Source organism: Alligator mississippiensis, chromosome 5 (assembly GCF_030867095.1).
Source record: "Alligator mississippiensis isolate rAllMis1 chromosome 5, rAllMis1, whole genome shotgun sequence".
Classification (NCBI taxonomy): domain Eukaryota; kingdom Metazoa; phylum Chordata; order Crocodylia; family Alligatoridae; genus Alligator; species Alligator mississippiensis.
Window position 1 is genome coordinate 50,851,523 of NC_081828.1, and position 12,247 is coordinate 50,863,769.

The 12,247-nt window shown below is 43.7% G+C and overlaps 1 protein-coding gene across 6 annotated transcripts in view; it reads left to right on the plus strand.

Moving 5' to 3' along the window:
• Nucleotides 1-12,247, plus strand: part of RALGPS2 (Ral GEF with PH domain and SH3 binding motif 2) — a 232,884-nt gene that overhangs the window by 53,797 nt on the left and 166,840 nt on the right. For 5 of the 6 annotated variants that reach the window (XM_006267261.4, XM_019500255.2, XM_019500254.2 and 2 more), the window contains exon 4: nt 1,253-1,303. The exons of the other annotated variant lie outside the window; for it this stretch is intronic. In XM_006267261.4, coding sequence (XP_006267323.1) covers nt 1,253-1,303 — 51 coding nt within the window. The remainder of the gene's footprint in view (nt 1-1,252; nt 1,304-12,247) is intronic. 6 annotated transcript variants of the gene reach the window in all.

Genomic DNA, 12,247 nt, shown 5'->3' on the forward strand with positions numbered 1-12,247 from the left:
CGATATGCCTGTTCCTGTTGTTATGGGGTAAAGCCTAACCATCTCATACTGGTAACATAACAGGGTAAAAAATAATTGTAGCAGGCAGCTAATGAAAATGGCTATAATTTTAGAAAACCAACATCCCAACAGGCAGACTAACTGGAGGTAACCTGTCCTTATCAGTAACTTTTCGCAAATCAAATTTGACTGTTTTCACATGCACTGGCATCATATTTATATTTGACAGTGGTGCCCAATCTTCTAGTCGTGCAGATGGAATGAGAGGTGCATAGCTGGTCCACAGGCTGAATTGGGCCCTGAACTGCTTGGGCTCCATGCTGCCAGATCAGGTCCTGTGCTGCTTCACCCAAACCCTGTTGCCTGGATTGAGCCTCGTGCTGCCTCAACCTAGGTCTCTCATGCCCAGATCAGCCCTGAGCCCCCTTGGTTATTCTCCTGCATGCCTGGAGGATTGGCCCCTTGCAGCCTCTGCTCATCCCATGGGTCCAGAAATTTTGGAAGCATTGGAGTGGCAATATATCATGCCACTGCTCCCTGGCTGTCAGATTTTCAGAGCCATGCAGGAGGCCTGTGGGCTGGATGACATGGCTCCATGGGTCAGGGGTTGAGCACCCCTGGGTTGGCATTTTGCACCAAGACTCATGGGTTTGTGACTCTTGTAACTGTGTCATTCCTTAATTACAATATAGGGCAGAATAGTTTTTTAAATTAAGAAAAGAATTATTTTTGTTATAGACATACAGAGTGTGTTTTATTGTGGTTGTTATGAGTGAAAAGGGCATAGACCATCTTATGTGAAGGGCAAAGGAGTTTTGGAATAACATTATCGTTCTGTTGCTCATTACAGTTTAAAATGGACTTCTGGAGGTAGGCTTGTCTGGCCTCCTTTAACTGTTACCTTAACCCATACGCTGAATTCTAATCTTCAACTTTTAACTATTGCTTTCATTCTTACTGCTTTGTTGGTAGTTAAACTCCATGAAAAAGATGGCAGTTCAGGAATTAGTAGCGATTATAACAGTACTGAAATGTTGTTTTTGCCATGATGGTCCAGGAATTATGCAAGAGGCAAGGATTGTTATGGGTGATATCTTTTTATAGATATGATGTATCTTTTTGTGATATTTCCAAACAGATTATGATGATGCAACAAAATGAAGTAGTAAAACAAGATAGACACTTTGTAACATAATAGCTTAAAAGAAAGGAAAATTAATTTTGATCGTAATTTCTGACTCCTTCATTTCAGGGTCAGATAACACTAATGGATGTTCCTGTATTTAAAGCAATTCAGCCAGAGGTGAGTAGTTCATCAGTTGTTTTTTTTGTTTTTGTTTTCAATTTTTAAATGAAAAGAATCAGTATTTATTATGATGGCAGCCTATGAACATAAATTTTGGAATTGCAGAATATAAGTACATTCAATTATTCTTATTTTTCCATTTATAGTTTTGAAATGAATGGTTTTAAAACATGAATGTATCTGGAACTAATAACTGTTTTGGGCAAGAACTCTGTATTTTACCTTCACTTGAATGTGTTTAAACATCAAACATCTGAATCTTTCATTGGTGCTGTTTCTGAATGTTAAACTGCTTAAATATATCAATCCTAATATTGTAAATGATCCAAGTATTCTTTGTAGCAGAGAAACAATTGTTTGATTTCTATCCCCTCCCCCTCAGGATCTATAGCAGGGGTAGGCAACCCCTGGCATGTGTGGCAGTCTGTGGTGCGCACAGGCATTTTGCTTGGCAAGCATGTCTCAGGGCAAAAATGCAGGGGAGCTGCAAGGGGCCGTATCCTTGTTGTTCCAACGCAGCCCTAGCCCCTTTCCTGCTGTCCACCTTGAAGTGTGTGTGTACCTTCTGCTGGCAACGAGCTGGACCGGGGCTCCATGGACCCCAGTGCAGCTGCTTGCAGCCTTCCCACTGCCTGCTGCAAGCTGCTTAGGCTTCAATGGCAGGCATATGCGCCTCGGGGTGGATGGTGGGAAAGGGGCTGGGACTGCACTGTCGCAACAAGGATCGGACCTCTTGCATCTGCTACAGCACGCCAACACCTTGCAAGTTGAGGTTGCAGGTGTTTTTGGCACTTTGCCCAATAATGTTACTGACCCCTGATCTATAGGGCAATAAACTCCAATTAAAATGTTCTTAGGCTCACGTAACCTTTTCACTGGCTAGTTTTATATTTTACGTAGTAACTCAGTCACATAACTTCTCGGTTCTACTAAATTTCTGGGTTGCTATCTAATATTGGGCATTTATTAATTGTGCATCTTGTTTCTGTCTGTCGAAATTGTGAACGTCTTCCGAATGTTTTAATAGCAGTTACAGCTGTATGCTCAGTCTGCTTTATGGAGTTGGTATAGGTTTTCTATAGTATCAACAATCTTCTTACTTAATTAGGGTTGTGCAAAACAGCGCTGTTCTGCTTTGACTTGTGTTTCGATGGAACAGTGTTTTGTTTTGAATTTTGTTTCGAAACTGCTGTTCCGTTTTGTCGAAACAACAGTTTCAAAGTTTCGCACATAGGCTATAATGGGGAAGCTGGAAACAGCCTATAACGTTCGTCATTTCTGGCCTGATTTGGATGAAACTTGCAGGCATGCTAGCCCCTTCTGATGCCTGCCAAGTTTCAAGGAGATGGGTGCAGGGGTTTCAGGGAAACTGCACCTCAGAGTCTTGAAAACAAAAAACTCATGTCATGTATATATGTTAAGCCACAGTGGGGTCTAAACTGCAGGCATGCTAGCCCCTGCTGAGGGCATGAAGCCTGTCAAGTTTCAAGGAGATAGGTGCAGGGGTTTTGGGGAAACCACCTCAAGCTGCTGACAAGCAAAACTCATGACATGGGTGACACTGTGTTAACACACAACAGGGTGAAAGCTGCAGGCTTGCTAGCCCCTGCTGAGGCCATGGAGTCTGCCAGCTTTCAAGGAAATGGATGTAGGGGATTCTGGGTTCTGGGGCCCTGCACCTCTGGCTGCTGACGGGGAAAACTTGTGACATGGGTGCTTGTGGGACTGTCTGTCTTGGGGCACAGGGTGGTGAAAACTTCAGACCTGGTAGGCCCTGCTGCAGCCACGAAGCCTGCCAGCTGTCAAGGAGATAGGTGCAGGGGTTTTGAGTTCTGAGTCCTTGCACCTCTAGCTGCTGACAGGCAAAACGTGTGTGTGTGTGTATGTGTTAAGGTGCGCCCTCACTCAACTGACACCAAGGCAGAAAGCAGGGCATTTCAAACGATGCTGCCTTTTATGCAGTTTTTCCATCCCTCCCCCAGAACATGGGGATTGGAAGAGACCTCAGGAAATGATGACAGTCACTGACCAGCTACAGAGTCAATAATGAGAGCAGTCCTTTCCCCCTGCTTCCCCCCTCTCCTTTAGTTTCTGTTTCCCTTTAGGCAAGCCCAGTGTGAGCTTCGAAACTCAAAACGTTTAGAAAATGTCGAAACATTTTGACTTGCCTTATTTCGTTTTGAGGCTGTTTCGAAGCTCTTCGTTTTGTTTCGATTTTACTGTTTTGAGCTTGAAACGAGTCTAAACGAAACTGCTGGCGAAATTTTGCACAGCTCTATTACTTAATAGTTACCAGGCTTTCTTGTTGTTGTGTACTCTCTCTTTAGAAAGGAAACCAATTATTTAGTATTAGCTATTTGAATCTCAGTCCTGGATATATGTCTGAATATTGTCTATGATGATTGTTTTTCTGGCATTCCTGCAAGAAGTCAGAATTCAAGGCTTTTTGATCTCCATACCCACAACTTCTTCATGAAGCTTTCTGTGAGCCCATGCATATTCCATTATTCTGAACAGTGTAAGATTATGATATCCTCTTGAAGCTATTACAAGTATAATCATTAGAAAATTTCAGTTTTCAAACTCATACCACTGGGTCATAGTTTTAGCCTGTTTGTGGAAAAGTAGTGGGAAAGATCTCTTATTTTTAAATGACATACTGTTTTTGCTAGTAAAGATTTTACCTGTTGATCTACTAATGTTCCTGAACCTCTGCCAGCATTGTACACAGATAGCAGTCAGCTGTGCAACAGCCATAACAAGGCAAAAAGTAAATCAGATGTATGGCACTTATCCAACAGTCCATACCTCATCATATGCTCTTCTAATGTTGCTGTTCACACAACATGTGCCAGTAATTGCATGGACAGTGACCTGAGTAGGAAAACAAATGTTAAGTAGCCGAGTTTTAAATTGTGCAGTGTTGTTCTGACTCGCTTTTTAAAATGCGTAAAGGGGAAGGACAGATGCAGAAGTCGAGTCTAGTCAAAATTCATTTCTAAAACAAAAATAGATAAATTAAGGAGGGAAAAGTAAGGGTTACAATACCTAAAATATTTCCTGTGAAAAAGAATACATGTACTGAACCAAAACATATTCCAAGGTCTCTCTAGTTTTAAAGGCTAGCATTTAAAATCATAACAAATTAGGGTTGGAAGGACCTCAGGAGCTCATCTAGTCTAACCCCCTGCTTAAAGCAGGACCCCAGCCAAGGCTTTGTCTAGCTTCATCTTAAAAACCTTCCAAGGATGGAGAATTTTATACCTCCTCTCGGCAACCTGTTCCAATACTTTATATTACCTTCCTTGTAAAATAATTTTTTCCTTGTCCTAACCTAAACTTCCCTTGCTGCAACTTGAGACCATTGCTCTTTGTTCTCCGTGTTCTGTCATCTGCCACTACTGAGAACAGTGATGTAGACTTACTTAAATTACAAAGAAGAAAGTGACCTTTTGCCACTCCTCACATTTTTGTATGCAGTTACCAAAATATCAAGATACCATTATTAGGAATAATAGTTAATCAATACATGTGCTGACCAAAACAACGTCTGTGGTAATGTGTGCAACTGAGGCAGGAATGGAGGTTCTTTTCTCTTCTCTTAGGGTTCTTTTTGAATTTTGTTTGTTGGGGGAAAAGTTTTAATTGTTTTTTTTTTTTTGAAGGGGAGGAATGACAACTGTAGCACCTCTGTACAAGAGGGGGTAAAGGCATAGAGGGGATGTTGGGGAAGGGAGTGGGGAGCCTTTGTGGGTTGAGGTAGGTTGGGGAGAGAGGAGGTGGGAAGAGGTTTCTTGTATCTGGATGTGAGTGGTGGTTGGGAGGTATGTTTGGAACTGGCAGGAGGGTTTGCTTGTGTTGGGGTTTGGGTAGGGAGGTGGTGGTTGGAGAGAGAGTGTAGTTGAAGTTCTTGGGTAGTGTTTGGGGAATCCTATCTGTGGTTTGTGTGCGTTTGTAAGATGCTTTGAGCCCTTTGGATAGGTTGGGACATGAATGTAAAAATTAAATGTGTCCAGTGTGATTCAGCAGTTGATTAGTAAAAGAACCTAGGTGTCTGGTTTCCATGTTGTAGGTACTAGACCAAGCTTGTCTCTCTATCTCGATTTACAAAAGCACTTAAATCCTTAACTTTAAGTGTATGCTTAAGAGTTAGAAGAAATGTAATGTGTTTCCTAAATAGGAATGCTGCTTCTGAATCAAGGACTTAGTGGGTCCAGGAAATACATTGGGATTATGTATAACTTTTTTTTTTATATGCCAGCAACACTACTAAGCTCATTTATAGAAAATGAGTATAATGAAGCCTCCTCTTCCTGATGTGTAAAGACTTAAAAATAGTTTTTTATTAACCAAAAACAAGTTTTCCTCAATCTGCAGATGTTCCACAGCATTCCCAAACTGTGTAAAGCTGTTATTTTTAGTTTTTAATTTATTTTTGTTTTATTTCCTAAGTGGAAGATAGAATTTTTTCAAGAACCTTCATTTTTCAAAGCAACTAGATTTTCATGGTCTTAAGGAAGTGTCTGAGCGGTATTACTTTAAACCTAGTTTTTCTTGGATATCTAGATTTAATCTGTGTTGAATTCCCTTTGCTCTGTAGAAACTTCTTTTTAATTTTAGTTCTGAATGTTTGCTGTTAAGAGATGACATCAGAATTTTATTGCTTTCAAACAAGCTTAATTATCTGTCAGAATCTAGGGCTGAATGGCATCTTATTTTATACCATAATCTTTTATGGTAAATTTCTTTTGGCATCAAAACCAATGGAGAAAGTAAAGCCACATGGTTAATTCTTGGCCCTTTTGCCTAGATCTGTAATACTGTAAATATAGCTCAGCTAATTCTTCCTGTCCATATTCTAATTTTATCATAGTTGTATAGTCCACAGTGAACCATTGGAAAGTTTTAGACAAGGTATTTTTTTGAGGATTAGTTCATGTAAACTGTTTTTCCTAAAAGAAGAAATATTTTAACTTGAGTCACCATTTGGTATAAATATGTAGTTAAACTGTTAAAGCAGCATATTTAAGCTCTTGGATGAGTGTATAGAATGTGCATATTATTTCACCAGCTCAACTAGGACTTGGGTGCTAGAAGGTAGGATGTAATGTGCATGCTATTGGATATCTGACTTTTTTTTTTGAAAATTCAGCAAGTCTAAGTGAATCAGCTTGCAGTAAAGGCACCTACACTACCTTACTGTTCCTCAGCCTACTGTTGCCTAGCCTTTGAGTGGAACATTTTGGTTGCTTCCTTCAGTTGGCTCTGTATATTCCTGTGTGTTAGGACATGGCTTTCTGGATTTCTGGAATCTTGACAAAATAAAAGCAGTTTCCTTTGGGACCACACACAAACAATTTGGAGCAGAGGTTGAAAACAGAAGAGTAGTTCCCTAACAACTGCAATGCCTTCCTTCTGATGATGATCCACTGAGAGGCTTTGAGGCCTTTGCTCCTGGGCCAGTCTTGCTTTGGGGCAAGCTTTTTTTTAGAGCAATGCTCCTTTCTCTCCCTCTCCTCCCCCCCCCCCCCCCGGGTGTTCAGAAAGTTTTATGTAATTCCAGAATTTTTAGTTCCTACATCATTGCATAATTAGATTTCCTGACCAGCTGCAGTCTGGCTCTGAGAAGTTTCGTCTGTTCCCTAAAGAGCAACAGATTTGGTGGTGGTGTTTATTTTCCTTGCATTGGATGCATTCGGGGCTTAATGGATCTGATGAAATACTGTTCTCCCAATTCATGGGAGAACCAGTCTTTTAGTGGAATTATTTCTCAAGTTGTGAAGCCCATAAAAATTGTATTTTCCAAATCAAAGTTCTAAATTGATGTTTTTATTTATAGTTATTAACAAGGGAAAATTCCAGAAAGCTGTTGTATGGAAAAACAAATTCTGTGTTTTGAGTAGTAATTATCAACCCAACCATTTTCCCCTCTAGTCTCAACTTGCAAATAATCTTTTACATCAATAGCTTTTTTGGTCCTTTTGTGTTCCTTCTATCCTGGGGCTAGTATTCTAAACTTAAGACTCCATGTGGGTTTCCTCAGCCGGTTCTGTAAAGATCCAAACTGCACAAGTCTTATCACAGAAGACTTGCCAGTAATCAGATAGCTTCCATTTCCTCCTCACACCCACTCTCGCAGCATCTCAGGGTGTAGGAGCACCCTAGTTGAGAATTGCTGCTCTGCAGTAAGAGAATGACTTTACTCTGGGGTAAAAGAAAAGCAGGCAGACGCATGAAATATGGGGCAAGTTAGAAAATCTCCTCCTTTTACAACCCCCCCCCCCCCCAAAAAAAAAAAAACAGTTTACATAAACCAGCCAGCAAATGTTACTCCCATTTGAGGTGAAGTTTTTCTTAGGGAGAATGAGGAGTAGCCGTACACCTATGTACTGCTTGGGCGTTTGCTCCCCTAGAAAGTTTTGCTCTTTGCATAGTGCAACTGACTTACCTGCAACCTAGTGGGCAGATATTATAATAGGTCCTCCTGTGGAGAGCTAAGTTGGGAGAGCTGGTTATTTATCTACGGCCCAGGAAATTATGCAAAGAAAAACTCTGCAATTATGCGCAGAGTCCTGGAGGCTGTATGTGGCTGGCCTAGCCTGGCCTGCTGGTGCACGCCTTCAGACCAGACCGGGTTGGCTCTGTGCCAGCATGTGGAGCTCAGGGCAGTGCAGGCAGGAGCTACATGCCATCATGCCAGGTGGGCTCTGTGCCTCCATGTGGGGCTTCTACCATGCCAGCGGGAAGCTGTATGTTGAGGCATGGAATCGTGTGCCATTGGGCCACGTGAGTTCTGTGCCTCCATGTGCGGCTTCCCACTGCAGTGCTTGGAAGCCCCATGTGGATGCATGGAGCCAGTCAGGATGGCCTAATGGAATGTGACTTTCACCTGCAGTGCCGCAAGCCCCACATGCTAGCATGGAGCCAGGTTGGTGTGGGTAGAAGGCTGGGACTCAGCCAGAGTCAAGTACTGCTGGGGAGGATCTGCCTGCTGTGGCCATGAATGCTCCAAGGGCCCACTGCCTGCTGCTGCCACCACTGATGGCAGAGGCCGGGCACAACTGGGGAGGAGAGGTGTGTGTGTGTGTGTGTGGTGAGGGGGGCCCACACCCACCCACGAATTCCAGGCCCACCCCCTTCTTCCCTCCTCTCCCCCGCTGCAGGCAGGAGCTTCCCTGCCCGCTCGTCAGCTGTCAAGTTGCATGCTACTGTGTACGGTGCCTCCATGTGGGTCTTCCACGTGGAGTGCCGGGAGCCCCGCAGAGGTGGAGGCACAGAGCCTGCCCACGTTAAATTATGCAAAATTATGTGGGGTTACATATTTTATGTGCGAATATGCGTGGGTGCATAATTGCATAATTCTCTCGGGTGTATTTATCTTTCCTTTGTTGCAGAGTAAATTTTACTCTGACAATCTGAGGTAAATTACTCTGTGGCAATTGTGTCAGTGACTTCAGAATAGCACAGATCTGTGTATCATCCTGTTCCTTGGAAGCAGTCACATCTGTGAATATGAAAAAGGGTGGGGGGTGCGGGGAGAAGTGATTCTGATAAAAATATTAGGTTTCTCTTGATGCCTTCAAGAATATCATTTTATCGTCTATCTAAATCTTTTCTAAACTGAAAAAGAAAATGCGTGTTCTAGGTGTAGATACTAGGGCTGTGCGAAGCTTCGATCTCTCATTCAATCTGGTGGAGATTTGGTCCGATTCGGTGGCAGAATCTCCAAATTGAATCGGAGGACCCTGTAATCTCTCCAAATAGAATCGGAACCCACTGAATCGATTTGGAGACTTGGACATAGGGACAGCTTTAAATGTTTTTTCCACATACCTCTAGGTATCAGGGGCTCATGAATGCTGTGATGCTGAGGTGCATGGAGTGTCCCACAGGAGCACAGGGGGGCTCCCCACTGTGCTCGACAGCAGACCCGGAAGTGGACCAGAAGCACTTCCAGTCCACTTCTGGGTCTGCTGGGGGGGTGCACTGCCCCCCCCCCCCCCCCCCCGCTCAGCGATTGGGGCCTTCTGGGGTCAATTGCCAAGCTGGGGGGGGGCACATGGGGGGGGCCCCCCCATGCTGCATGGGGTGGGGGGCTCTGCATGAGCCCCCTGAGGCTGCTGCAGGAGTGGTGAGTCCTGGGGTTTTTCTCAGGTTTTTTTTCTTAAAGGGCTGGAGCTGGGGCAGGCAGGGCAGCCATGGCGGGGGGGAGGGGCTGAGGAAACAGGGGCACAGGGGGCTTGTGACAAAGCCCCCCATGGAGCGTGGGGCAGTGGGGATTGCTCCCACCTAGCAGTACCTGGTGAGTTGAGGCTTGCTTTTTTTTTTTTTTTTTTTAAAAGCAATGGGAGCGGGGGCAGGCAGGGCAGCCATGGCGGGGCTGGGGGAGTGGGTGGGGATGGAGCCTGGCAGGGGTCCCCCCCATGGTCCCCTCCCCTGCCCCTGTTTACCTGCTCAGTCTGGCTCCCGCTCCCTGCTGCAGCAGGTGGGGACTGCCCAAATCATCAAAGCTCTCCAAATCTTTTCTGAAGATTTGGAGAGCTTCGATTCGATTTGGACCTTCTTATTGGTCCCCTGATTTGATTCGCATTTGGAGATTCGGCCACCAAATCTGGCAGAATCTCCTCTGAATGAAATCGGCACCCAGAGCTTCGCGCAGCCCAACTTTCTGTGCCCGTAACTAAGTTCAGATTGGAGACTTTTAGCTCTTGATCCAGGAAGTAGTTTTTAATTCCTTTTCCTGGTCCCCAAGATTGTTTATCTAGACAATAAGGAGATACATCTTCATATTCCAGTGTCTGACGCACAAACTGTTCATATTCTTTCTAATGAAAATGACTGCTGTATTCTATACAATGTTTTTAATCTGTCATATGCTCCTTGGGTATTCAGAGTTGATGACAGTGCTGATGATACCTAGTTTGAGATAAGCAAATCTGATATGCTACCACCTACTGATGCAGTTGAAATGAAGCTGAATGCTCATACTTGCTGTTCTTGGAACATCTCATATTTTTTTGGTTTGTCAGAACTTTTTTATCCAACCTTAAGCAGCTCTTTAAAATATAGGTTTGTGCAGAATTAGCCTTGGTTTTGTGCTTTTAGTTAAAAGCAAAGTTTAAAAAAACAGATTCAAATCCTTCACAGTATTTAGCTGATTAGCAGGACAGCAGTTTGTGTGGAAGTGATCCCTGAGATGTTCCACTTCCTTCCTCTTTAGAACTTTCAAATTGATCACTAGCAGTAGCAGACCCCCTTACTATAGATCATTACTGCAATCCTAGATGCTAATCCATTTTCACTTGTAACCCCCTCCTCCCCCTTTTTTCCTTGGGCAATCCACATAGGAACAGAGGATTAGAAGGGGACTCCTGGGCCACTGAGTTCAGTCCCTTGGATATGCAGACAGTTCACAAAAGGAGACCCATATTTGCCATTTTGAACCCTCACCAACAGCATGGAATAATACTCAAGAGCACCAAGTGTAGCTTCTAACATGCCAAATCACAGTTATGAACCTATGAAATTGAAAGGTTATCTACTCTAGTCTGGCACATGGTGCAGGTGGTCACCTCAGGAAATACCTGGTTAAGTAGCATCCTATTGGAGCTATGTAGAAGTTTGTGTGAGGCTTTCTGTGGAGCTATTCATTTGGAGAGTAGTAAAGCAACCCTGATTTAGTCTCCAGTCCCAAGCTGGAACAAAAATTTTCAGTCAAGAAAAGTTCTAAAGATTCTCCCCTAAAACATCTGGATCTGTTCTTCAGAGCCGAGTCCGTCTATAAGATCTACGCTTAGGCTGACTTTGCGGGATGGATGTAGAAGAAGAGGGGGCAACACTGGCATATCTTATCATTGGAGATCTGGATTTTCCCTTTCCTGCAGACAATGCGGGCTGTGGAGGAAATGCATGGCAGTGTTGGCAGCCCTCTGAGACCTAGTTGCCCAGCTCAGGGCTCCTGAGTTGGGCAATCAGTAGGTACAGGCTTAATTTGCAGAGCCTCAGGCTTAATTTTGCAGGCTCACCCTAGCCCTGGGCTCTATTCAACTCTTGCTGCACTCAGCTACCAAAGCCTGGCCAGGCTGATGGAAATGGTGTGTGGGCACCGCGTGGGCACAAGGGAGCTGGACTGGGGAAGAGCAGGGCCAGGAGGCTCCTATTTTTTAATTCTTTCTCCTCCAAGGGAGGTAGGCAGGGACTGTAGGTCAAGAGTGAGGGGCACTAGCAGGGCTGTGGCTTGGGAGTGAGGAGCAACAGCATGGGCAGGGGTAGGGCACTGGCATATAGTGACTGTTGAGTGCTGCAAAGCGGCAGGGGGGGATAGCTGAAGTTGGACCTGTGTTCTGGTGTGGGGGAGGGGTGCTGCTGGAGGGAGTCGGGGGAGTCAGGGGCTGTGGGTTGGAAGTGTGGGGCACTGGCAGAGCAGGGCTGCTCAGCACCACAAAGCAGTGGGGGGGACAGCCACAACTGGCCCCATGTCCTGGTAAGTGAAGGGGACAGGAGGAGCTCTGATTTTTTTTTTTTTTTTTTTTTCCCCATGATTAAAAAAAACCAAAATCAAATGCCAAAATATAGAGGTATTTATAATTTATTTTATTATAATGATTGAACCACTGGTAGTCTTCTAAATTGCTTTAAAATTGTAAATATATCCAAAAAATGTTGTGTTCAACTACCTATATATATATATATATATATATATATATATATATATATATATATATATAGTAGTTTTTCATGTTAATCACGGGAAAATGGGGATGGGGGGGTTAATTGGAGATTTTTCAACCTTTTATCAGAGAATTTTGGATTTTTTTTAATAGAGAAACCAGGATCCCTGCTTATCACATTCCATGGTAGTAAATACTTGCAAAAATTCAACTTCAGCAACTCTAATCAAAGCATGGTGAAATTCTGCTCTTGCCTGGGTCCCATAGGTCT